The sequence below is a fragment of the Anas platyrhynchos genome, chromosome 1 (genome assembly GCF_047663525.1).
Source record: "Anas platyrhynchos isolate ZD024472 breed Pekin duck chromosome 1, IASCAAS_PekinDuck_T2T, whole genome shotgun sequence".
NCBI lineage: Eukaryota > Metazoa > Chordata > Aves > Anseriformes > Anatidae > Anas > Anas platyrhynchos.
Genome location: NC_092587.1, coordinates 82,715,486 through 82,742,835, shown reverse-complemented (window position 1 = coordinate 82,742,835; position 27,350 = coordinate 82,715,486). Strand labels below are relative to the sequence as shown.

Here is a 27,350-nt window from a genome sequence, read left to right as displayed (position 1 = left end):
ATATACAGTATGAACACGCACATATCTACAGCTACACCTACAGCTACACATCTATATACGTACAGTATGTACATGCACATGTGTATTTACATGCGTATGTGCATATACATATCACACAGATAACATACGTTTCATAGGACGTCCATACGGCACAGTGTTTCCACCCATAAAATTGAGATAAGGGAGAATAAAGCATACATTCAACAGCTTTGTCCAGCAGTATTTGCCTCACAAAATAAATAAGTTACTCGTTCTTCTCAAAGCAGTCACATTTCTTCCATCCCACCAGCAAACACATCTGTACTGCAGTGGGAGGTCTGGTTGCTGGTTGATGTTCCTGAGGTATCTTGAGTCAAATTAGCACAGGTAATGGTGGCAACAAATATCTGTAAGTTCGCCCGTTTTTTGCTGAGAGTATAGTTTCAGATGAAGCCGAGCTAATACAAATGGTGTGCTGCAGGTAAAAAAGATAAATTCCTGTTTTCTGTCACCTTCTCTGATGAAATTAAGATAGAGGATAGTTTCATTTCTGGGACCACCTGCTTCTAAAGCACTAAATACTTGTCATCTAGGTTAATTCAGCTGGAGAATTTATTATTATATCGGTAGCAGAGAATTTTGAGAAGCAGATTTGTGTAAAAGTGAAGCATATGAGCAGTATGTTTTTAAGCAGTCTAAAAAGACAGTGACAACATTGAAGAAGTTGCTGTGGGTCAAGGCTGAAGAGTAATTGTGAACAAGGAGGTGAGGGGTTGAAGTGGAAGGGACAAACACATTGGTGATAGTATGATTGGGTGAAATATGGGTTCAGACATATTCCTGCTGGCCCCTGTTTTCCTGAGTGCAGTGGGATGATACAAAATGGTACCACAGTAATACAGCCCTTTCTAAAAAAGGCCACAGAGCCAGCCTGCTAACCGTATTTAGCACTACTAAATTACAATTGGCACCAGCAAGCCTTGGTTGTCACCTACTGACATTTCGTTCAACCTAAAAATGAAAACACAGTTGCCTGCACTGTTTCAAACCATCAGCGTTACTGAGGTCTCACAGATAGGGAAAGAGAAAGATAAGGTGGAACAAAAAGCTGTCTGTGATTTAGGATCTCAGAGCTTCCACCACAGCAGCAAGGTGTTCCCCCACCAGGGAGAAGCAGCAACTCATCCTGTGTGCTCCCACCGCTGGAGCGAGTGAAGGCAGGAGCAGGGGACGCAGTGACAGCTGCAACAGCAGAGCCTACAGGCTGATGTGGGCACTGAGAGGAGCGGCGTGGTTAAAGATGAGAATGGCAGGAAACTCATACAAGGCTCTGGGAAATGCTCTGAGCTTTTCCTCTGAACACCCAGGGCAGAGGGCAGGGTTAGTGTCGTCTCTTACATCCTCTCTTACATCCTCTCCGTTAAGTATCACGCCAGTAGTGACAGTGTTAACAACTACAGTGGAAGAGACAGCTCTGAAAGCTGAGCTGCCCAGTCACATGCACAGGTTTTATTTTTAACATCCCCAAACTACTTGATGTTTCTACTTGGGCTTGCTCTGTGTCCTCTCATTCTCTCTTCTTTCTTTGCTTCTTGTTAGCCCTTACTCACCTCACTTCAACCCAGCTGAGCAAAACCAAGAGCGCAAGTGTTCGGTACAAACACAGGGACACTATGATTAAGGTAAGGCTTTGTAAATAGGGCTAGAGCCTTTATTGGTGAAAACTTATGCAATGCGATGGTTACTGTGTCAAGCTATGAAAGCCAAGATGTCTTCAAAACAGTCTTAGTAATTAGGATGAAGTAGAATAATCAGACACAAGATGTCTTCAAGTGACACCTGAGAAAAGAGGCAGCTGGTAACTCTGAACACTTCTGTGACAGGCTGCTCTAACAACAAAAACCCTCCATAACATATTCGGTGGATTAGCCAGGGCTTGCAGCACTGCATCTGGGGTTTTAAAAAACTAACATACTGGCTCTAAAATGGGAACTTCGGTATTATGACAGATAATAAATCAAAAATTCAATTTATGTAACTTTCAAGAAAGAAACAAACAAAAAAAAAAAAAGTAAGTCTTAAAATCCAGTGAGTTTTAAGATTCAGACTGCAAACTGCATTTTTAGTCCAGACTAAATAATACAGTGATGAAGTAAGAATTACAAGCATTACAGGTACTACTTACAGTACCTTTTAGAGTTGTGGATGCTTAGCAGTTTTTATTCATGAATCTTTTAGCTTTTGTTTTTATGACTTAGATCTTAACCATGAGCACTCACATTCTTTGTACTGGGCATCTGGGTTTAGTTGGTTTTCTTTTGTTTTGCTTAAATCCATTCACTTGACTATCTCAAGAAGTTTTCAGAAAAGTATGTTAATGAGATTGTTACCAGGGAACAAAAATAGAACCTGAGCCCAAAACAAAACTGTTTTGTTTTGTTTTGTTTTGTTTTGTTTTGTTTTTCTCAAGCTTCAACTGAACTGTAACCTGTTATTTTAAGGCACTTGGTGAACTCAAATCATAAACCCAGGTGCTGATGCACAGTAAGAGTTTGCCTAACTGTGTCCCTCCCAAGGACAGTCCTTCACATTAGGTGCAGAGTGGGTGCCTGTCACAGTCTCTTCCTTTCCCACTCCACTCCTCAGCCCCTGCTGCTGTGCTGCCCGGTGTCACACGTGAACCCAGGGGACCGTATCAGCATGATTTTTTTGGTGGGTTTGTCTTAGATGAGCTGTGACTATGTTGTTCCAGGTAGGGAGGAGCAAGAAATATTGCTGATCCAGTGCTCAGACAAGTGCCGCATGGGGTTCCTACCAGCAGTGCCCTGTGTTACCTGTGCCCCATTACTCTGAACCCTCCCCTGCTCCTCCCTCAGCAGCACTGGTGCATTTGGTTGGATAGAAATGGCCTGGGTGAGTTTCTGTGCCTCTTCACTGCACACATGCAGCACAGATTTACCAGGAGAAGGGATGTCTGGTGATGTGACAGCTTATCTTTTGCTCCATGGTCCTGCATGCCGTGTTTTGGGAGCTGAAGGGAAGTTGATGTGCTGTTTCAGGAACCTGAGTAGCATGCATCATCTGGAGGAAAAGCAGGGAACTGAAGTCTCTGCCTGACTGATGCTCTATGCCGTGGACCCACTCTGTCCCTGACATTTTAAAGTATATTTCTTCATATAAAGAAAATCCGACACATTCAGCATCTCCAAACCAGTGGTTATTGCCACAAAACATCACAGTCTCAGTCAGCTGGTCTCCAGCTGAAAAATACAGGGAATAGCTCCCTAAATGTCATTTGTCCTTCCATCTTTGGGCTTATCCAATGGGACAGTTGTCTCATGGAACATCTTTTCCATCTTCATCTCTTATATCAGGGACTTGAGGTTCATGAGAAGGATTGCCCTGGCATCAAAGTGCCCCTGTAAAATCTGTATGAACTTGTTCAAGGGTTAAGACTCCAGGCAACTATGCCTTGCAGGCACTCAATAGAAGTTTGTTAGTGTTACTGATAATTATTTCATCTACACTCTTTATTCTCCCTTTTCATGTACCCTGAGCTGTGCCATGTTCACTACTGGGCTCATCTGAAGCCTGGCTGGCAATGTGCTTGTAAATCAGTCTGAATGGCAATTGCAGAGCAGGCGTGCCATGCAGGACAGTGACCTGGCTGCGAAGATGTGGGGCGTCACTCACTTAGAGGTCACTGTGACTCCAGATGGTGACATTCTTGGATTTGCTTTTTATTTTGTAACGAAGGGCAGGATGTTAGAAAACTTAGTCTCCTAGGAATTACATAAACATGCAGTTTCCACTGGCATAGTGTTTTCTTCCTCGGCTCCCAGAAATAAACATGTCTGTGCTGTGACTGGAGACCCAAGCCTGATTTCTTGCTGAGGTTGTTCAGGTTGTGGTGACTGAGGTGGTGCACTGCACACAAAGAGAAGAAAATCTCTAGTTTAGAGAGGCTTGGATTTTCTAGAAAATATGATTCTATTGTTGCCTCTGCCAGGCAGGTGAGACATCAGAACCTGGGCATCCCCTTGCTTTGCTTTTGTTTTATTTACAGAAACTATTATAGTTAATTATATTTGCTTTGGTTTTCCTACACTCTAATTCTACATCTGTCAGATGGAAGTACCAATGTCTTTTAATCTCAAGTGCACCTCTAGTACTGCAAAGACAAATTCATTATCACTTGTGAACCACCCAGATACTACGGTAGTAAATATATTGAAAAACCCTGTAAGGAAATCAGCAACTCTATATTCACCCCAAGATTTAAGTATTATGCTGAAAACAAGATATACACTGTGACGGGGTAACAGGGATTAAAAGAAATAGTAAATAACTGCTATCTGCCCTACATACTTCACATTCCTTTAAAATATTTTTTTTGTTGTTGTAATATTATATGTAACTTTAACATTCTTGGCTCCAGTGTTTGGATGAAAACTTCCCAGAGATTTTTAAGAGATGCTTATCATGTTGTAAATCTTAGAAAGATTGTTTTGTATTCATTGGTAATCAGATCTCAGAGGCAGTCTGCAAGATAATTGTCTGGGGTTTCTGATGGCCTTTTAAAATGGTTTCTTAAAATGGGAGGCATCCCTTGAATCTGCAAGAAGAGTTCAGATATGATGTGCAATTTTAGTATGTCATATTATCAGTCACCTACACAGAACAAATACCAAATAAGGAAACAGTTGTGTTGTTTTAGCTCAATAACTGCAACTAAATTTAATATGCATTTACTGAAAATAAATTATAATTGATTTATAAACTACAAGTTATTGTCACTGAACAGATCTACTTCAGACACAGACATATCTGTAGTTTAAAAGGCGGCTGTATATTTTTAAACCTTACTTGATTTGCTGTCATGACAGTCTAAAAATAAAGATTTACCAAAGTGGACAGACTGTGGATGGGAGTTTGCATCTTTTCATTCCACAGCACCTTAAGCATGATTCAAGTAAAAAATTTTGTTCGTTTTTTTTTTTTTCTGTTGTTGTTGTTTTTTTAAAGCAGCCCTTCAAAAATATTGCAAGTTGCAGTGAAACAAGATGTACGTCGGTTTAGAGAAGTGTTTTATTACCTGACATATCTGTGTGTTATCTGCCTCTGGATGTTAATGTATCACTTACTGAGGCAAGAATTGGTAAATTTTCTGTCAAGCGTTTTGAAAAGCTGTTGTAGTTTCTGTATTGACAATGACATCAACAACTAAGAGATGGAGCTAATCATCAGTTAAAATACAGAGCTCATGATTATTGTCTTGTCAGAACAGAAGCATTCAAACCCTAATACATATCAGAAAAATTCTCTCTCACTTCTCCCTGTCTTCTAACTTCACAGATCTGACAATTAGAAGAGAGAGAGAAAAATATTTTTTTCTGACTGAACAGCGTGTACAATTTAGAGATGGGGTAAAATGAACTAAAAATGGCAAATCTGAGTAATCATGAAGACTGACTCTAGATGTGAATGCTGTGATGTGGTCATTGTTCACAAGCAAAATTTATATTTCCTTTTTCTCCATGTGATTCTAGTGTGGTTGGTTTCAGCACACAGCAGTGTGAAAGCAGGCTCCTCTCCAGAAACTTCACAATCAGCCCTTTCTGTGTTTTTGGAGAACCGTAAGGCCTGCGCTTCAGATGCGTTCTTATTTATCAATTATTTCTCTCTAATAGCTAGTTTTGCAGTGGAAAGTGTTGTTCATACATTCATGTTTTTGTTTCAGTGTAATGTACCCAGCCTTCCTCTGACCTTACGCGAGTCATAGCTGGGACTATTTTTAGAGATTATATTTGCAGCAAAATGCTACAAGAATGACAGTAGCAAGGATACTGCCAATGTGAAATAAATCCATCTGCATCTCTTTCTTCCCTGAGCTGCATAAATGTAGATGTCACTAAACAGCCTAAAGCAGAATGGATGTTGTCCTAAATGACATTTATTCAGGGGCTGAAGCTGTCTGGGGCCATGCTGACCAGCATTGTGGTGTCAGCCCTGGGCAGAACCCTGTGCTTCCCACGACAAGCAGGGAACATTATTATGAGCAGTCATGAAATACTGCTTTTCTGCTTTGCTGTCTTCAGTCCCTTGGTGAAGGTATCAGAAAAGACTTGCTCCTTTAGTAGTTAGGATGGAGAGGGAATAGGGTTGATTCAGTAAGGGGATTTAAACAGGTTTTGGTCAGTTTTGGAGACTGTGATGGACGGAATGGAACTGTGTTGAGCTATGGTAGGTCCTACTGCATAGGAAGCATGGTGGGAAGATGAATCAAAGATCTTTTTCTCATTTTCACAACAAATAAATACATAAGCACATAAATAAATAAATAAATAAATAAATAAATAAATAAAAAGCCCTGGCTAACCACCCTTTACAGCAAAGGAAAAGTCAGAAAGCCTGGAGTTTTCTACTTGCAGCAGCTATTCTTTGGGCTAAGTTGCTGTTACCAGATCAAGTTATCCAGGGAGGTAGCTCCAAGCAGTACAAGGACTGGGCAGCTTCTAGGTCTCCAGTACAGCAACTGTGGATGCTGAGAGCATATGAAGGGAAAAGTCCTGCGGATCCACAGAAGCTCCCACATGTTCCCCCGAAGCAAGGTTCACCTCTTATGAGCATTGTAGAAGGACAGTGCAGGGGTGGATGGACCACTGGTCCGACCCAGACTGTCATTTGTTATTTTCTTGTTATGTTCTTATTTTTTTATGGCAAAAGAAGACATGCCTCATGCTAATGACCACCTCTATTTAGTTGCTGCCAAATTCTGTGCTTCTGTTTTCTCATTTTTAGGGAGGAGTAATACTCTTTGCCTGGAATTCTTGCAAGGGTGGGGATATTATAAGCAAGGTGCACTGATAACTTTTGGAGACAGGCCTCATAAATGTATTATTTTCAGCTAATTAAAGTGATTTAATTGATTTACTGGGAAAGAGTGGAAAACACAACAATGAAACCGAAGCAGATGAGTGATTCATTCTGACACAAAGCTAGTAATCTGGCAGTGATATCTTTTTCTGTAATGGTCTCCGTACTCCATATTCTTGTACTTCTGCTTTTTGCTGTTGGACCTCAGGAAAATGGTATGTCCTTTTCATTTCAACATTTTTAGGGAGAGAAAAGCAAAAGAATATATTTTTGAAACCATGTTAATATGGGAGTGTGAGAACTGAAATGCATTCTTCCTTAAGAAAACATTTAGCCTTTTTATATGATAAGGCTGGTTGAAATTTCTGAGACATTTGTTTTGGCATCCTCAACTTGTTCTTTTCATCTAGTCTGTGAGTTGCAAAACATTAAATTAATGGACCTGCCAGGTGGCAGCTGAATTTATGAAATGGAGTCTGGTTTTGTTTATTTCTGTTCTTGTTGCCTGGGACTGTTCCCTATTTTCTGGGCCGCTGTGGCACCACTAACACCTTCATAAACTGAATCTAAAATATGATCACCTCAGGATCACCTATCCGGTTCTGGGTCGTGTTTGACACTGACTTGTAAGTATGTAGGATGAACTAAAAAAACGTAGGGCAGTTGCAGTTGGTTCATTTGTGACCATTGACCATTCATGTCCATAGTGGGATGAGGAAGGTATGACAAGACATGTGGGCCAAATGACCAGCTGATTTTTCTAGGGAGGAAAAAGAAATATCACCTTTCCCATTCAAATCATATCGAGGAAGTGGTGGAGCTCCCTCTCTGCCTGCAGCAGTCTTGATTTCAGCAATAAGCAATGGGCAGGATCAGCACAAATATTGAGGCAGAAAAACAGCTCGTTCTCAAACCTTTGCTGTCTCTGCTGGGATAAGAGCAAAGAGCGCTGAGGTCTCACCGAGATCCATGCTGCTATCAGGGCACACTGTCCTGTGGGGATCAGTGCTCATCAGAGCTGGGCATCATTTACCCACAGCCTTATTCCTGCTAGGAGTGCATGTGAGCATCTAACTCGCAGAAACCAGGCATGGGCATGGGCACTGGTGGTCTGTGTCCTTCCTTGCCCCTCCAAGCAGTAACTCTTGTCTTTTCTACGTCCAGCACAGAGCTCAGAAAACTCCCCCCGGGCAGCACAGGCACTGTGAGAAATGCTTCAGCCGGCACTGCCGCGCGCCGATCGAGCCCTCCGTCTCCTGCATGGTGATCAGCTGCCGCTTTCACTGCGGAGCCACCTTCCACATGTGCAAGGAGGAGGAGCACCAGCTGCTCTGCCCCTTGGAGCAGGTGCCCTGCCTTAACTCAGACTATGGCTGTCCTTTTTCCATGGCCCGCTTTAAGCTGGCAAAGCACCTTCAGGTCTGTCCAGCCAGCGTTGTCTGCTGCTCGATGGAGTGGAATCGCTGGCCAAATGTGGATTCAGACACAACCCTCCACAAAAACATTATGAAGGAGACCTTGAGTGAGGAGTGTCTGGACACGGCGTTGGCGCTCAGAGACCAGAAGATACTTTTCAGGAGTTTGAGGGTAGCCGACTTGTTTCCAGAGTGGAGGAGAAAGGATGAAGTGGAAGACCTAATGGATGAAGCTATGGGTGGGGAAGAAGGTGCTGTGGGAGGATTGGCCTGTGGTTCCCAAGAGGGCAATGACCCAGCATCTGAGCTCAGCCAACGTGAGCGTGAAGATTTGGCAAAGGACAAGGAAGGAATGGATCTGGGGAGTTACAAAACCTGGGAGAACATTTTCAGCAAAGAGCTCTTGGCGTGCAAGGTAACGGGCTCAGCAGCTGGCAAGGGAAAAAATACAGAGGAGGCTTCCAAGAAAACAGCATCAGGACCTTGTGCTGCCAGCTCTGCAGAGAAGGCAAAGGAAACGCCTGGTAATGCAGAAGAAGCAAAAGACCAACAGCCTGAACAAGTAACACCGAATAAAGAAATGACAGGGCTGGCTCCTTGGCAAGAAGGGGTCCTGGAGAGGCTGAAGAAAGAAGTTGGTGTGGCCGATTACAACATGTATCTGGTACATCACGGGGGAATGCTCATCCGCTTTGGCCAGCTAGCTGCTTGCACTCCGAAAGAAAAAGACTTTGTGTATGGGAACTTGGAAGCTCAGGAGGTGAAGACTGTCTACACCTTCAAAGTGCCAGTTAGTTACTGTGGCAAAAGAGCACGGCTAGGAGATGCACTGGGACACAAGATGCCAACTTCAGACAAGTCGGTGGATACCTCAGATTTGGGAATAAGTCCAGAAGAACTGCCTACAGCAAACGTAGTTCAAGCCACACTGCTGTGTGCATTGGAAAAAGAACTGAAAGGCCATGAGATCTCCGAAGCAAGAGGTATTGATGGACTGTTTGTGGACTTTGCAACACAGACTTACAGCTTTCCCCTGGAGCCTTTCTCCTCCAATGCTGTTCTAGCAGATGTTCTGGATGAAAAAAGCCAACCAGAACTCCATGTGGAGCTGTACACTGAATGTGTAACCAGAAGACACAACAAAAGCAGTTCAGCTTTCACATTCACTTGCAGTCATTTCTTCAGGAGAGACGAGTTTGCATCCCACTTCAAGAATGTGCATGCTGATATCCAGTCATGTCTGGATGGATGGTTTCAGCATCGCTGTCCTCTGGCCTACTTGGGATGTACTTTTGTTCAAAATCACTTCCGCCCTGATGGACATAAGGCCAAGGTGATATACAGCAAGCTTCTCAAGACATTTGCTATTAAACCAGAGGTTGACACTGTCCTTGCTGAGTCAGGGAAATGCAGTTACACAGTGGACAATCGAGGGAGAAACAAGGATTTGCTGAGCAGCCTCCCACTGGAAGTGCTGAAGTACATTGCTGGGTTCCTGGACAGCTTCAGTTTATCTCAGCTATCGCAAGTGTCAGTGCTGATGAGGGACATCTGTGCCACTCTACTTCAAGAGAGGGGAATGGTCCTGCTGGTCTGGGAGAAGAAAAGATATTCCCATGGTGGTACTTCATGGAAAGCTCGCAGAAAGGCAAGTGACTGCAACACTGGGGAAAGGACAGCCAGGGGGTATCACCAGATAACACACAAGCATAGCAAGTGATGCTGCATATAAGCATGTAGGTAGGGGGAAGGTTCGTGAGGTTAAGAATTTGCAGCCCAATTTGTCCTGGGTGGTTGGTGCTATAGAGTACAGTACATCTAGCAAAGGCAGGAAGGTGTAAGTGGGTATCTACTTCCTAGCTGCAGCTCCCCACCCAAGCTTGTCTTGAGTAACCTGTTTGCATTTGCACCGTATTTAGGCAACAGGAGCTGAGAATTCCTGATACTTAAAGGTCACATAGATGGTTTTAAAGAACTTGCAGTTCACCCTTTTGTTTTATTCTTTACAAGCTGATATAAGAGTACACTGAAGGGTAAAGAACTAGATGTGACTGTGAAAGGAGCTCAGGCATTCACATCAATCCAACAGGGTTTTGAAATCATAATCATAGTAAAGAATTTATTTCTGATGTCTAATTTACATCTATTTTCTTTTAGCTTAAAACCATTACCCCTTGTTTTATCACTACACTCCTTTACAAAGAGTCCCTCCTCATCTTTCCTATAGGCCCCCTTTAGGTACGAGAAGACTGCTATAAGGTCTTCCCAGAGCCTTCTCTTCTCTGGGCTAAACAACCCCAACTCCCTCAGCCTGTCTTCCTAGGAGAGGTGCTCCAGCCCTCTGATCATTTTTGTGGCCCTCCTCTGGACCCCCTCTAACAATTCCTCATTCCTCTTGTGCTGGAGGCCCCAGAGCTGAAGGTAGCACTCTGGGTGGGTCTCACAAGAGCAGAGTAGAGGAGGACAATCACCTCCCTTGACCTGCTGGCCACACTTCCTTTGATGCAGCCCATGACATGGTTGGCCTTCTGGGCTGCAAGTGCACATTGACAACTCATGTTTAGTTTTTCATCCACTGATACCCCCAAGCCTTTCTCCACATGGCTGCTCTCCACCCAGCCTGTATTTGTGCTTGGGATTGCCCCGACCCAGTTGCAGGGCCTTGCACTTGGCCTTGTTGAACTCAATGAGGTTCACCCAGGCCCACATCTCAAGTCTGTCCAGGTCCCTCTGGATGACATTCTGTCCCTCCAGCGTGTCAAACGCACCACACAGCTTGGTGTCATCAGCAAAGTTGCTGAGGGTGCACCTGATCCCACTGTCCATGTCACCAACAAAGATGTTAAACAGCACTGGTCCCAATATCGACCCTGAGGAACACCACTCATTGTTGCACTCCACCCAGACATGGAGCAACTCTGTGAATGCAATCAAATCCAGACAATTCCTTACCCACTAAGGAGTTGATCCATCAAAATTCATGTCTCTCCAATTTAGAGAACAGGTTGCTGTGTGGGACTGTGTCAAATGCAACAAGTACAGTGGCTGCAAGCTGAATCAGCCAAATCCAAACAGGAGTTAGCCACTGAGACCATTTGCTGGAGGATGAAGCTTCCAGTAGCAAAAGGAAGAAATTCCACCTGGTCTAATTAACTCCAGTTCCAATTAACTCCAGTTACTGTTGCACAACTTAAAACCAGCAGCCTTGAATTTAAAGGCTGTCTAAACCCTTTCTTGTCAGCCGTCTGTACTGACCATGCAGGAATCTTGTATTCAGTGCACAGATTCTGCTTGAAAACATCTCATTTGTAATTAATCTGAATTTATTGTCTACTTTGTATGATAGCTATGATTATATAGAAACAGGACAGGCTTAGGTAACCTTAAATGCAGCACATCCACATACTGTCCTTCCACAGGAAGGAACATTTCTAAACTATGACTTTAAAAATTCATTTGATTTAATGGCATACAGGAAATATTCAAGTGACTTATTCATGGTCTTATCACTACATGGTGGTGTATCAGGAGATGACACATGGTAACACTGCAAACAGAATCAGAAATTTTTAATTGCACATTTCTGTTTTTTACAAGCTTGTAACTCTTCTAGGAATGACCTTAACCTTAGATTTTTCCAGGCTTGTTCTGGGGTGGGGTGAGTAACAGCAGTGTTATAATGTTCCTTCCTTTGAAGTTACTGATAAAGACTTTGGAAGGTCTTTATGAAGTCAGGTTTCTTTGAGATACGTATCACACAAGCATCCCGTAGTCATTCTGCCTTATAATTATCATTGGATACACCTATAAGCACCTTGGACCCCACCTCACATGTGATGTTGTGGTGGTCAGCTGTCCTGGGTTTCCTCATGCCCAGCACTAAATTGGCACCAAAAACTGTGCTTTCCTGTTAAAAATGGCAGGTGATGACTAAAGCAGTAAAAACAAGTGTGAGGTACATAACAATGCAGACTACACTTGTTGTGCAGCCCTGCGTGGTCTGGTTTTCACTAACCAGTACAAGTAATGCATACCTACTACAGACATATATATATTTTTCTGAAAATCCTCTTCTGTTTTTACTAACATATCAGTTTTCCCTCCCCGATTTCTCTCTCCTTCCCTATCGCCACCCAGACCTGGCAGTTCAGCAGCCTCTTCTCCAGAGTTAACAGGTGGCAGCACAACGAGGTGGCATGCATGTCAGAGCACCTGAAGAAGTGCCCATTCTACAAAGTGGAGCACAAGACGGACCCTGTGCTGCTGACCGGCATGTGTGAGGCTCGAGAGCCTGTTCAAAAGACTTTGGTTTCCACCTTCAAGCGCAAGGTCTGAGCAACCAGCTTCTCCTCTGACCCGCTCCTTTCAGTGTCCCTTAAAAGAAGCTCTGGGAAGCTGGATGTAAAGATAGTTGCTTCTAACTCTCCTTTGGAAGGACAAAACTGGCATCTCCCCAGCTGCATTGGGAACATCCTGCAATTTCTTTTTTCCTCCCTGCATTATTTTAATTGTTAAAACTTCATCCAAAGAGTTCTGGCACACTGCTCACTGATGTCTTGTGCTTTCTGTTTATTTTTCTGTTCTCTGCTTAATAAAGCACCCTGGAGAAAGCAGTAAGGATATTGTTTGAACACAGCATCTTTGCATCCTTGAAGACAGGCTGTTGCTCCTAACTCCGTGTCCCTGAGAGAAGCAAGAGCAGTTAGTGTACCTAGCTTGAAAAGGTACAAAACTCCTTACCTGTGGCTGGAAAGCTGAGCTCTGGGAGCACAGACAGATGCCCTCTCACCTGACAGACCTAAGGATTGCTAATGTCTCTGGGGACCTGGGCAAAGGAAAGACACCCCCAAAATTGCGCTCAATTAATTAAAACTCCATTGAAGACTCAGGATAGCACCACACAACCACAAACCATCCTTTAGGCAATGCAAGCTTAAAGCTGAGCTCGTGGCAACATCAAAACCAAACCAAAGCAAACAAATGTGCTCTTTGTTGGAAATAACCAGATAGCAAACCTGGCTGTTTAGGGGCTCAATTGACTTTTTCCTTTTTTTTAGTTAATAATTTTTGTGTGTGTGTTATGTTTTAAATCCATTAAAGCCATCAAAAAATACCTGAAGACACTTTTAGAATGCCTCACTTATTCAGTTTTGCAACTGTAAATTGCAAATTGTAGTCATAAACAATTTGTCAAAGAATGTTTGTTTGTTATGTAAAAGAAAAGGTGTTCAGCAACCCATTCAGCAATGGTGTGAATAATGATTGCTTCAGTTAAATGAGTTGAAGTTCAGTTGAATGAGTTGAGTTCAGTTAATTGAGTTGAAAATGGGCATCGATGGATGGAGATATGCTGCACCTGTGATTCTCGGTTTTGATGCAGATGCAGGATAGGGCTGGCCATGCAAAGAGCCTTCTCTTATTGACAGAGGCTGCCATTCATTGTTGCTGATGAACCTGAGCTGGATGCTGGGTACTGAAGGCATAAGCTGCGCTGTCCTGGCAGCTCAAAAGGTCCTCGTGAGATTTTACCATATGAGGATGATTTCTTCACCAGACACATTCCCGCAGGATAACATAATCTGAGCTGTGGGGATGGTGGGTTTGTCCTGACATGAGGAGCAGGAGTATCAGTAGTGACAGATTCTTATTATTTATTTTTAAATCAATTTTCTTCCCCTGGAGATCTTTTTTTAGGAAGTCTCATCATGCTTCACCCATAAACCCGTCTGCACAGGTGCCCTGTAGAAAATACAAGTTGCACCCCAATTTTATGCAACAGAAGCAAACGAACACAGGGGATGTGAGCTGGGCCAAGTACAGCTACAGTCAGGTGCTCTGTTCCTTTGCCTTGTGCCTTAACCACCTTGTAAAAACAAACTGGCCATCCTTTAAAATTGCTTGCAAAAACACACACCTGTCCTCATAACATCCATGATACTCACCTTGTCTTCAAAACCCATGAAACGGGTCACCCAGTATTATTGCCCTCTGTTTTAAGCAGGGAAGTTGTCAGAGGTGAGAACATGCAGTTATCCAGCTTTTTTGGCTGCCTTTATGGCCTCCTCCTCCTCCACGTGTCATGTGCCTGATTTTGAAAGAAGCTCAGCACCAAACTGTAGACCACAGCTGTCCAAGAATCAGGTGCCAGCATCTATACTTGGTGCTTAAAAATAGAGGCAGTCAAAATTATGGACACTTTGGAGAGGAAAAAAAAAAAAAAGACCCTTAAAGGATAGCGCCTGAGAGTAAGTCAGTGTTCATGGCTGGTATAAGAGACCACTAAAAAGTTAGTCCAACCTATGAACCATCTGATCAGCACCTTAGTTTATGTAAACTGGAGAAATAGTGGTTTATGGTAGGTGTGAATCAGGCCCATTTCACCTCCAGCATTGCTGCTATTCTGATTCCGGCCTACTTCTGTCAATGCCAGAGGGTTTTGTTCTTATATCTCCCTTTTCCTGGAGATCTCATGATTTAAATTACAGCCCCACTGCTACTGCCCTTGCTTCTTCCCCAGCCAGGAGGTGCCAGCATCAGGTACAGAGAGGATGCAATCTCAGCCAATGTGAGATAGCTAAAGATGTGGGTTACGGATAGGGATGCTGCAACTTCTACCTCTTGGGGTATAGATACAACATCTAGGAAACTAGATATGGATCATTTTCTTTCTAGTACTACTACAGGATACACTGGAGAGGCACAAGGTGTTAATTCACAGAGAAAGAGACAAATTCACCCCCATGAATACCTATGTATATTTCTGTAAGCTGTAAATTTGATTGAGTCAACAAGATTCATTTACGATCCTGCCTTAAGCATACACAGTGCAAGCTGTAATCCGCAGTGATCTTCAGGTTAGCCTGGTTAATCCAACCCCAGGAGAGGGAAGACAGTACAAGGAGGTGGAGGTCACTTCCAGAACAGCACATACCCACCTAGCAAATGCCAGCTGGTAGCCACTTCATACTTTACCTCTCATTTAACACTAGAGGAGAGCTGTGGGCTGGTGTCAGATGCAGTCTGTTTAATCAGAAGAGGCATGCCAAGCTAACTCAGTGTTGATGGTCCCACTCATTAGCAGAGTCAGTAGAAGCTTTTGGGGAGCTGCTGCAAGGAACAGAATTTGCCTGAGCATTGCGTGAGCATAATGCTGGCTTAGTGTAAAAAGAGAGGCTATGGTTTGGATTCAGCAAGTCCTTAGGCTCCTAATTTAAGCTTGGAGCTTGGCTGATGGAAAGTTCAAATAAATAAGGCTGACAGCTTTTGTGGTGTTTCCTCTCGTTGGACAAATTGGAACTGAAATGATGGCACCATGGAAATCAGAGAGGTCAGAGCAGGGCAAAAAGGCTCAGGGCAAGAGAATGGGAAGACTGGAAAGAAGAAAGGTAAGTGGTTTGGATAGAGGACAGATGACTAAATGTGGGTGTAATGGGGAGAGGCAAATGGAGAAAGGTAAAAGGGCACAGGAATGGAGGGAAGAGGGATGTGGAAGAGGTGATAGGGCTTCAAATACGCTAGGAGGAAATGTTTGAATTCAAGAAATGCTAGGAGGATAGGGGTGACATTTAGAGCAGCAGAGACCTATGGGGATATTAAGGGGAATAGAGAGATCATATTATTTGGTTTCTACTGACAAAGTAAGATGAGCCTGGTGAACTCAGTAAACTGCAGACTCTATTTTGAATTGTAATTTTTACAGTGAACCTCACTCTGTGGCACAACCTCTTTTCTGGGTTAGAATATTCAGCCAATGTATTGTTGAAGTGCAAGCTAAGAGGCCACTGTGAAACCACAAAGAGCCTCCAGTTTTGACATTCCTGCGCACTCACCATTTGCTGCCAACAGCAGATTTTCTGGATAAATGCTTGGAGAAGGGGCTAGAAGCTCCCTATCAGTGTTATACATTAACATGGGATGATATTTCTTCAGGGGTGAAAGGGTAGGTTACCTACTGACATGTACATCCAGGCTGGACTAAGAAATTACTCTCCAGGCCTCTATTTCCCAAAACCAACTGAACCCAGATAAGGTGAAGTTTATCTGTACAATGTATGTTATTTTGCAAAACCATGTAACTCCTTGTTGCTTTCTTAAGAATAATAATAAAAAATATGGTTAAAAAATGCATCAAAATCCATGTCTTATTTTGTTTTCTTAGTTTCATCACAATAACATTAGCTTTGCTTTCTAATCAGATGTGGTTCCTGTACCCTCATATTCATTACTTTCATCTGCTCCATTCGGTATAACTTTTCTGGTTGAAGACTAAGGCTATGTATCAGCAACACGTATTGTTATTCTTGGCCTCGTCCTCTTTGTATAGTCACTTTGTCCTTCCTTGTTATTTACCTGTATGAAAAACTTTCTCTTCTAAAAATTAATTTTCTAGATTAACATCCCATTATATCTACAAACACCTGAAGAAGCATTTTCTTTGACAACCTATCTCCTTATTCATCACTTATATTCAATAACATTGTGACCATTGATCATAGTAACCACAAAAAGCTTTTTTTTTTCCTCCTGGGGTGCAATTTCCATAACTGCTCTACATCCCTCACAGACATTCTGGGCTTCTCTCACATCCAGTTCCCTCATTGCTATAGTCCACTTCAAAGACTTCTCTCATTTCCTGTATTTATTTATTTATTTGTTTGTTTGTTTCCCTTTTGAAGCAAAACCTCCAAGTACTGTACAGACCTATTTTTATTCAGCTTCCTGCTTCATTTATATGTAAGCAAATTATGATCACGTGCTCCAAACTTATTTTTAATGACCACCTGCTCTATGACTTAACTGCTATTTACAACTAACAAATCTTTTGTAGGCTCAGTGACTGTTTTGTGAAGGAATTTGTCCTGTCATGTTGAGACTTACAGGCCTAAGCACCACTATGATTATAGGAGATTATTCTCCAGTCATTAAATATGAAATTAGTTTCCTATGGTAGCACAGCTCCTACTGGGAGTTATCACCCAGTATTAGCACTCTCTCTACATATCCAATTATGAACTGGAGTGGTTCACAGTTGTCTTTGAGCTGCACCACAAAAAAAGCACCTATTTTGAATTTTTTCCTCAGTTTCACCTAATGCGCTATTTTTGTTCTTCATTTCTATCAGTCTGAACAGCAGGATATTTTAAAACCAGGGGTGACTGGTATCCTACCATATTTCTGTTACCTGTAGGATAGCTAGTTTCCACCCCATATTAGTTGTTCATATTTATTTCATACAGATATCTGGAAGGGAGTTAAAAACAGAATGGAGCCAAAGGCTCCCTAATAGTAGCAGCTAATATAAAGAAGGGCAATGGCAGCAAGATGAAGCTTGGGGAGGTACTATCTCAGTGCCCTCTGGTCTCACCCCCTTCCCAGGACTGAACTCAACATACCTTTGCCTGCCTGCCTTGTCTGCTGTGATTCTCTTACCACAATTACGATATTCTTGCCCTTGTTGTCTAGACTTCTGCCCATTGATACCTCTGTATCTGTCATGATACACCTATTTAACTGTTTTTGGTATTCCTGTGTACAAAAATAGGCACACTGCTCTCTCCCAGCCATTGCATCATCGTCAAAGAGATCTTTTGCGTGTGATGCATACACTGTAAAATTCTATTTACTAGCTAGCTCAGTAAGACGCACAACATTTTACTGGAGCCATTTCCTTTAGCCAGGCCAATCCGGCATGCAGTATGTTGCAGCTTGGAGACTGGAAAAGAGTCCCAGCTTCTGCAGACATCTGGAGGGATTTGATGACACAGAGCTGTCAGGGGTGGCTTGCTGCTCAGAAGGACAAACTTTATCACAACTACTGTGTTCAGGCCACTCTACCAGCAGTAAGCCACGACCCATTTCACAGACACAACTTCCCCCAGCTCCTGGGTGCTGTTGGCCAAATCAGCTCCTTTAGGCTTGAAATGCATTTTTGGCCACACTGGCACAGCAGGGAGAATTAATATTCCTTGTGAGACTTTTCTAAGTGGGACTGGAGTGGTTAATGAGGATGGGGTGGGGATGCAAGGGGTAAGTGCATATCAGGAGTTAATTGGAACAAACCGGGGTGGTTTCACTGCTGAGCAGGTGTCTGTCCAGCACAAATCCTGCCTGGGCTGGGCTTCAGGAAGTTGCATTGGAAGAGATGGAGAGATTGCTATCATGTTTGCTGCGCATGCGTACGCATGCTTATAGCAGGCCACAGCAGGGCTAGGTTGTATTACTGCAGGGCTTGAAAGACAGAGGAGAGGAACAGACCACCAGAGGAAAAAAAAATGCCGTTTTCTCTCAGTACATCTGAAAGATGTGAAAAAAGGCAGTAGTTAAAATGCCATCAGAGCTCATCCATTCTCTCTCTAACAGCTGTGCTCAGGCTTGTTTTTTTTCCATGATGTTTTTTCCCATGAAGCAAGGGCTGACTTGGCAGCTTGCGGCTCCACAGCCACTGAGCAAAACAGCTCCCGTGTGCTTCATGGCACTTAGAGAAGGATCCACAGGGGGAAAAAAAAAATACACAGCTTCAAGCTCCAAGCCTCTCACAAAGCTAAAATCTTCTAAAAAGCAAGTGTACAGAGACACAGCAGCTTTCATGGGGTGCACAGTGAGCCAAGGGTGGTGAGAAAGGCTGACATAGCATTGACTCTTAAAGAGGTATCCAGCAAAAGCAGCCTTTCTTCGGGGTTTGGGGATGCTTCTTGATCCCATTTCCCTGCTGTCTCAAGCCTTCAGCATTATGCCCTCCTGTTAAGACTGCTATTCTTGGTAAAGAAAGAGTTAACAGGCGTAATGGAGTTGTGCTTTTTTTTTTTTTTCTTCTGCTTTGTCAAAGTGAAAGTGAAATTAAAACCACGAGTGCTGCTAGCAGTCTGGGGCCGGGGCTGATTCCCGTAAATTTTTCTGTGTTTCAGCCGGCTGGAAGCCCTTCCCTGGGTGCAACATGATCAGAGAGCTCATCCTGTGCTGCTGCGTGCTGGCTCTGCATGCGGGTGAGTCGGGGTCGGATCCTGCGCTTCCACCCCAAAAAGGCTGCACCCTCAGCAGGGCTGGGAGAACAGCCTGGAAGAGATTCATTCATTAAACTGTTTCTCTTCCCTCCCTGCAGGCCCACTGGAAGATCCCACAGCAGTGCCTCAGTATCGCACGGTGGATATCATCCTGGACTGCTCCTATGTGTGGGATGGAGGACTGCTGCATGGCTTCGGTGCCTCGCTCTCCAAGCACCCTGCTACCCTAGTGCTAAGGGGTATCAGCGTCAGAGACGACGGGAGCTTGGGAGACGTAACTGACTACGAAGTCCCACGGGAAACTCCTGACTCCACTCCTCCCATCATCTTTGAAGCCTCAGGTGAGTGGGAGAGCTGGGGTAAGAGAGCTGCCTCCAGGGTTTTGACCATTCACATGCACCAGGCCTGTACAAAAAATCCCTCGCCAAAAACAACTGAGTAATTACGCCACTATGTGTTGTTATTGCAGCCTTGAGCATTCCTATCTTTTGTCATTGCTAGTATCAGCTTCTTGGTAAGTGTGCATGAAGCCGAGCTGTCCCTCTCAGGGCCAGCAGCAGGTACTGGGAAGCACATAGGTCACTTATGGGTGGTCATGTAAGATGCTTGTGCCTACAAGTAAGCCTGTGCTTTGAACAAAAACACATACAGCCTGTCCCTACATCCAGCCACTCCTGCCTTCTTGCCACACTTTCTTTCCTTAATTGAGATGCTTCAGGGTCCCCTTTGCACCTGGATTCAGGCCCCAAAAGAATAAACATTGCAAGTCTTCACCGGGTAGTTCACATATACAGCCTGCTTTGTTGAGCTAGCTGAAGGGAATCTGTTCTGCATATTCTCCTTTCCTAACAGCTTCCTTTGCTCACAGTGAACTCTGCGGGAAGAAATAAAACCAGACTGAGGGATGTAAAGAAATCTCAACTAACTTCTAACCTTTCATATTCTTTACTGGCCTTCATTTGATAAGCCTAGCCTTGCATTTCTGCACCCTGACTGACCCTCACAGCACATCTCATCCATTTACTTTGCCTTCCTTTCGGACCCGGATGGCTAAATGTCTCCCTCTCTCCTCACAGCCCAGTCGGTGTCCATCCCACACGCAGAGGCCCTGCTGCACATGGACTGCAACGGGGAGGAGATGAGCTGCGAGCTCTCCCTGTACAGCTCCCGGCGGGATGGCGAGGGGCCCTGCCGAGCCTCCTGGTTCACGGCCACCCTGCAGCTCTCCGGTGGGATCAGCATCGCCCTGGTGCTCAGAGGACCCTGCCCCGGCGGACAGGAGGAGGAGGGACACGATGCAGTGCTGCACCCAAAGCTGGGGATTCCTGTGAGCAAGGAGGGGACGTTGCTGACCACAGGTGACCAGGAGGCCTGGGGTATCCCCAGAGCACTGAGAGATGTGAAGGAGGGGAGCCTGCCACCCCAAGAGCCCCGTGACCCACCTCTCACTAGGCACTGAGGGCTGCCAGAGGAGTTGCTTAGGAAAAAAACAGGTCGTGCAGACTCCTTTTATAAAGGTCCTTCTTTGGGGACAGACTTGCCACCCCCTGTGCCTCCTCTCTGAGTTTTCTATGCCCTGGCTCCTGAGGATAGCACAGAATCACACAATGGTGGAGGTTGGCAGGGCCCTCTGGAGGCCATCTGGTCCAACCCCTGCTCCAGCAGGGACACTCAGAGCAGTTTGCCCAAGGCCATGGCCAGGTGGCTTTTGAAGATCTCCAAGGAGGGAGACTCAAGCAAGTGCTTCAAGACCATGGCATGCACTTGGTGTCCGCCTGTTTGTCCACCTACTAACCCCACTGGGCTGGCTTCCTCCATTCTTCAGCCCACGTGGCCCCTGGGACACCACATAAGGTGCCACCTCTGCATGAGGACACCACTGCCCATGCTTTGCAACTGAGAGTGCCTTTTTTAACCACATCTGCTTAACTCCCCACTTGCCTGTGTCCCTCTTTCTATTTCTAGTTGAATTTCAGTCCTCATCAAGCAACACTTCCATGCGCACAAGTCTCGGTGGCTCTGTTACCCTCGACTGCCGCTTTGCCTTGGCCCCCAGCTCCACGCTGTCCTCCCTGGAGTGGAGGAGGCAGCACCGAGGCAGAGGCCAGAGCATTTACCAGTACCAGGTGGGGAGCACAGGCCCTGCAACCCAGCCAAAAGTCCATGTGGACGTGGCACAACTTCTGGGGAGTGGAGACGCATCACTGAGCCTGCAAGGAGCGACTGTGGCTGACGAAGGGATGTACATCTGCATGGTGTCCACCGCACAGCACCAGGCCCAGCACAACATCCAGCTGCTTGTGGCTGGTGAGGAAGGCAAATCCATGGGGGTAACAGCAGTGCTGTGTTCCCAGGCACTGAAACTTCACCCAGCACCCTTACTCTCTTGCTCCCAACACTTGTCACAGGCAGCTTGTGGGTGGATGGCACTCGTGTTGCCTGCTAATATTACTAAGTCTAATCCCTGTTTTTTCCCTCTCCAGAGCCCCCAAGGGTCCGTGTGCTTCCATCAGTGGTGTCATTTGAGAGCGATGAGACAATTACACTGTCCTGCATCATTGCTGGCTATTACCCCCTGGATGTCTCGGTGAGCTGGACACAGAGGTCTCCTGAGAATGAAGCAGAAATCCGCCTCTCAGACACGCGTTTCTCCAGTCACCGGCAAAGCCAGGATGGCACCTACAGCATCACCTCCTACCTCAGCCTCAGCTCTGCCACAGCGCAAGCACCAGCCACCTACACCTGCCACGTTTCACACATGGCTCTGGAGGAGCCCATCTCTGTCAGTGCCCATCTGAAGGCACCAGGTGAGTGCAAGGGGTGGAGGAACAAGTCCTTTGCCCTGCCTGGACCTCCTGCCACCTCATTACCCACCACAAGGATTAAAAATTCTGACACTTGCCTGTTTCTTCCTGCTTTCCTTAGGAGTTAGGAGCCTAGCTGGAGCTGATGTTCAGCTGGAGCTGATGTTCAGCTGGAGACTGAAGCTTCTCAGGAGCTGTAGTCCCAGCAGTGCAACAAGTGCTTCTCCCCCTTGGAGCTGATGTGCAGTTGCTGCTGTTCTTGCTCTCCTTCCTAATGGGTCATTGCTTCTATGTATCCTTCTGACCCAGCAGGGAAAAGCAGGCAATGTTGCCATTTGACAAATTACGACACATCAGTCTAGCCAGTATAACTGGCCCTGTGCCTGTGGCTTTAGTGCACGTGTTTCGTGTCACATTGGTGTATCTGAGAAGAGCACGTGCTGTGCGGACTTGTTGAGCTGTGACAACTCTCTGTCTGCTCACCTGCTCAAGCGAGTGTAACATCCCTGATCCTCCTCTTCCTCTACAGAGCACAAGGGATGGGAAGGACTTGTGGGGATGCTCATTGCCACTGCCATTTTCATCACTGTCCTCTTCACTGTGCTCAGACGGAAAAGAGCAGGTAGGAGGTTAAGCACCGAGCCACTTGCCTGGTATGGGAGATGGAGCAAGGGACATCTTCTTTAAATTGGCACCTCGGTGTCACTGCTGGGGAGGTCCTGCTGCCCTCTCCCTTTCCTCCCTTGCCCCTGCAGTGTGCAGGGCTACCATCCCATAGCTGCAGTCTTACTGCCCTTCCAACGCCTCTTGGCAGGGCAAGGATGCAGTGCTCTTCTCCATTCACTTCTGGTGGATCCCTGCACAGGGTGGTGTTCTGTACCAGTTTGGTCTTGCTGAATCTTAGGTGTGTTTTTTGTTTTCTTCTTCTTTTTTTTTTTTTTTCTTTTTCCCCTCCTTTTCAGCTAAGCCAAAGTCTGGGTAACTTCTAACAGTTTCGGAGTAAAAGAAGCTCTTGTGTCACCCACCTGCCCTCCTTTGTCTCCCTGCTCTTGACACATCCTGCTCCAGAGAGCCAGCCTTGACCAAACATTGGACAGAAGATATTGGTCTGTATGGGAATGGTAGGGCTGCCCTTGGTGAAGGAGCTGAGTGGCCATTCAGAGACAGAGGCTGAAAAGAAACACTGGAAAATGTGCCTTCATTTTGGGAGGGCAACACTGACAGGCTCAGCTCTTTGCTGGGATGCCATGCTAGATGGAACATGCATGCATTTTTAGAAATTACCATTTTTCAATTTCAGGGAAAAATAGTTTGTGTGTGTGTATATATATATATATATATATATATATGAATGCTTGTATTACTGTATGTGTGCATGTGTCTGTATAGATAAGTGTATGTACATATACATGTTGTAAATAGGTATGTGTCTGCAGATTTGTATAAGTACATTTGGCTAATAGTAAGCTTTTTAAGTAAGATATTTATTTTTTATGCATGTATATGCTTTATCTGTAATGTCGGACAAATAACTAGGTACTTGAAAATTGGTTCTTCAAAATGGTTAACCCTCAAACTGGGGTAAGTGATGGCTTAAGTTGATTGCATGTCTAGCAATCAGAAAAATACGATGAAAATTCTCCACTGAAAAGTTACAATATTTTTAATAGAAATTTCACTGGCAGAAGTTTATAAGGTGGAAAAGATCTGTGGTTCTGTAGTTGTGAAAAAAATAGACTCAATTAAAAACCTTTTCTGCCTAACAGGCAATTTGAAGGTAACACTCAGAAATCTTATATATAACCAATGGGAATAAATAAATAAATAAATAAATAAGTAGTAGAAGGAAGGTTTAGATGGAAAGAAGGTTAATGGCGCACAAGTTAGAACTTATGGAGCATACACGAAGCATACAAACTGATAAGGACTGCTTCAAATATCTGGGAAAAAAATGGATTGCTGCAACTGCTAAAGGCTGTTGGAGGTTTTTTTTCAAAATATGTTGGAAGCCAAGAAATTCTAGCAACAGCCTCTTACCAGGTGGATGTAGGTAAAGCTGTTAACAGAGATTTCAGATGGAGATTTTTTGATACAGAGAAGACAAATCTTTTAAAAAGAAGTAGCCAGATTACATGAGGAGAGTAACAACTTTCTAATGTACCTGTGAAATAAGGAGGGTTTTTAACAGCTTTTATTAAGCTTAAGTATTTTCAGATCAGTAGGCCAAGATAATTTGCATCTCAACATCAAAAAAGATTGGGTTGAGAAGCTGTCTGGTCCAATGGAGTTGGATATTTAAACATCCTGGAATACTAGAGAAATTCCAAGGTATTGGAAGAGCAAGATGTGCCAGTGTTCACAAACAAAAAGCAAGACAACTACGTGACTTGTAAATAGCAGTAGTCATAGTTAAGACAGTGTGAAGCTAATACAAATCAGCTAACAACAGCTTCAAAAATGAAAATAACATTAATAATTTCATATGTTTCTTTATTTTTTAAAAAGTTATGAGAAAAATAACTCCCAATTTATTGATTAAATAATACTTTTTTTGATAAAAATACTTGTGCAGATTTAACAAACCAATGAATTTGTAAACCAGCAAGACATTCTGAAGAAAGTAATGATACTGTATGTCTGCATCATAATTTGCATCATGTATATTAATTACTGCCTAACAGACAAATGACAACATTTAATTGTCCAAAAAGAAGTCTCAATCACTGCTGAAAGTGTGTGCCTCTGCAAGAGCTGATGGCGATCCCAATGCTTTTCCACATTTGGATCAGGAGATACAATTATAAAAATGATTGTCGATAAAAGTTGCAAATGGCAAGATAGGTAGCTAATGTGGAGGGAGTCCTTTAGACCCACATGAACCACTAGATGTTCATCGATGCTCATCTGTTGAGTTGATCATAATCAAACAAGATGAGACGTTCAGTAATGCTGGTGGCATCTCCCTGGGTACTGGACCTCCACACTGTCTCCGTGTTCAAAGATCTCAATAATCTATCAGTCACTGTTAGTAACCAGCATGCCTAAGAGTGACCATTGGAGGAAGGTAACTGCTGGCAGAAGCAGCTTTTGCTTGTAGCATTTCCTCTTCATTTTTTTGATGAATACCCTCACTCCCAGAGAATGCTAATCTGGAGCTTTTTGCACTGCCAAATGTATTCAAAGCAACCCCCAGATAAGGGATGAGTGTTTGGATGCAGGCACATGGCAGCATAGCCAGGGAGGAAGGACAAAGTGCCAGGAGCAGGAACTTCATTTGGAGAAGTCCCTTCTGTTTGTGACTGAGAACACCGAGCTGGAAGCACAGCGAAACCTGGAGCTGCCACAGCTGTCTGCAGTGCAGGTGCACACATTTAAAAATATATATGTGTTGAAAGCTTGGAGGTGGCACAGAGTTAAATGACAGGAACAATTAGGAAGCTCAGAAAATGCTTTCCAGGGAGGCATTTTGAAACATTGCTCTGATCTTACTAAGACAGTTTCTCTTAACTACATTACAGAAGGTAGGGTACTGATGGCACCATAACCTGCAGAGAGATGCAGAGTGAGAACCAAAGGCTGCAAGTTACATTTAGGCATGTACAGAGCAGAATAAGACATAATGTGCCCAATGGTGAAGAGGATTGTCCTAGCTGCCTGTCAATAAAAATGGTAGACCGTCTCACAAAGTCTTCAAATACAGGACAGATTACTGTTCTGAACCTGTTCTTTAACCAAAACAGTTAATGGCCTCAGTTAAAAGAGAGATTGGTCTCTTTATTTAATAAAATGCCCAGGCCTGTGTTGTGTGTGAAGTGTGAGCTGGTGATTTGTTTGCCATTTTGGCCCATAAAACAGCATAAAGCAAAGAAAAAGTAATAGAAAGATGTAGGAGATGCATTGGGAGTGGTTGTATCCCTTGTAAGGAGAAATATACTGTGGCACTTGATTTTACTCCACAGCATTTTCTCTGATGCTCCCCACTTAAGTCCCTGTATTACTGTGCCCCTGAAGTTTTCAAGCTGAATTTAAACCACAAAAGTCAGACATACACCCTAAAGGAGAAAAAAGTAATACTGATAAATAAAGTGATGCTATGTTTAACAACAATGTTCCTTACATTTAAATACAAACTGCTTATTACAGAAAATACCACCAAGAGACTAAAAGTTTGTCAAAGATAAACTTGATTGCATTAGAAGGATATGAATAATTAATACTATATGTTCTGTGTCTCTGGGAGACAGCCACTCTGCCTTCCAAGGTCAAATGTGCAGTGGCCAAGTGCCACGTGGCATCAGTGCCTGCCCACGTGAACTGAGAGGTAGGAATCTGTTTGTCATCTGATTAGCTGCTAGTCAAACCAACCCGCTATAAGGTATGTGTCTATACAAACAAATATCAAATGTAGATGTTTTAAATTAATTCTTTAAGAGAATTGTTTAATGTAAGGTATGAAATTTGATTGGGATTTTGTCAACCTGTAAAATGTAAGATTAAGTTCTCTGTACACGAGTCAATACAGGACTGCTTTGGGTCTATGACTGTGCTGTACCGTGAATAAAGACAAGCCAAAACTTCTCATTTGGTATTGAAATATTTGTCACTGTGAATAGAGCTGAGCACAAGATTATCACTTCCACGTAGGTTCCCCTTGTTCAATTGTGCTTCATTCAATTTAACCTAACAAAATTGACCCAGAGATCTAACTGCATTGGTTTAGATGCAGTTTATGAACATAGCTAAATTTTGGCTAGCATGCATCTCAAAGTGAACGTGCATTAACTAGAAGGCATGTGTAAAGTACTTGAATTGACTTTGTGTTCACTTCAGCCTGGCAGTGTACATCATAATCCAGAGCAACTGAGGACATTGCTTCTCTGGAGCCAGACTGCAGCACGGGTACCCTGTTCAGTCGAAGCCCTTTTCTGGAATATGGCAGACGCGGTGTATGAGCAGTCAGTCATGACCCTGAAGGACATGTGCAGGCCCTCACCAGCCCTCTCCAGCCACACAGCTGCTGCCTACATGCCACTGGAATTCAGTGTTCCCATTGCAAGGCACCACAGTAAGGACAGGCTAAGCAAAGGTTGCTTTTAAAATCATGGAGATGTCACTCTTGAAACATTTGAGAACGACATCTCTGGAAATATCAGGAGTCCATCCTCCCTGGGCGGTGCTCATCCTCACTTGTAACCACCAAGGCCATCACAGATCAGGCTAGGAAGAAGCCTTCTTTTGTTGCATGAAGTGTTACAGCTGAGAGAGCCGTCCTTCAT

The 27,350-nt window shown here is 44.0% G+C and overlaps 1 protein-coding gene across 3 annotated transcripts; it reads left to right on the top strand.

The window, feature by feature from the left end:
- Positions 1 to 1,490: 1,490 nt before the first annotated feature.
- LOC101803225 (F-box only protein 40) lies at positions 1,491 to 26,651 on the top strand. Of its 3 annotated transcripts, XM_005016742.6 has the most exons (8): positions 1,492 to 1,661; positions 19,175 to 19,252; positions 19,369 to 19,611; positions 20,347 to 20,628; positions 21,236 to 21,577; positions 21,754 to 22,077; positions 22,604 to 22,696; positions 23,037 to 26,651. In XM_005016742.6, exons 2-8 carry the CDS (start codon positions 19,204 to 19,206, stop codon positions 23,054 to 23,056), a joined length of 1,353 nt encoding a protein of 450 aa, XP_005016799.4. In that variant the 5' UTR covers positions 1,492 to 1,661; positions 19,175 to 19,203; the 3' UTR covers positions 23,057 to 26,651. The 3 variants fall into 3 exon arrangements, with proteins under 3 accessions (XP_071899681.1, XP_005028814.4, XP_005016799.4); XM_072043580.1 differs by lacking the exons at positions 19,175 to 19,252; positions 19,369 to 19,611; positions 20,347 to 20,628; ... (2 more) ...; positions 22,604 to 22,696; positions 23,037 to 26,651 and adding exons at positions 8,025 to 9,918; positions 12,408 to 16,450 and having other exon boundaries at positions 1,491 to 1,661; XM_005028757.6 differs by lacking the exons at positions 19,175 to 19,252; positions 19,369 to 19,611; positions 20,347 to 20,628; ... (2 more) ...; positions 22,604 to 22,696; positions 23,037 to 26,651 and adding exons at positions 8,020 to 9,918; positions 12,408 to 16,448 and having other exon boundaries at positions 1,491 to 1,661.
- Positions 26,652 to 27,350: the final 699 nt, after the last annotated feature.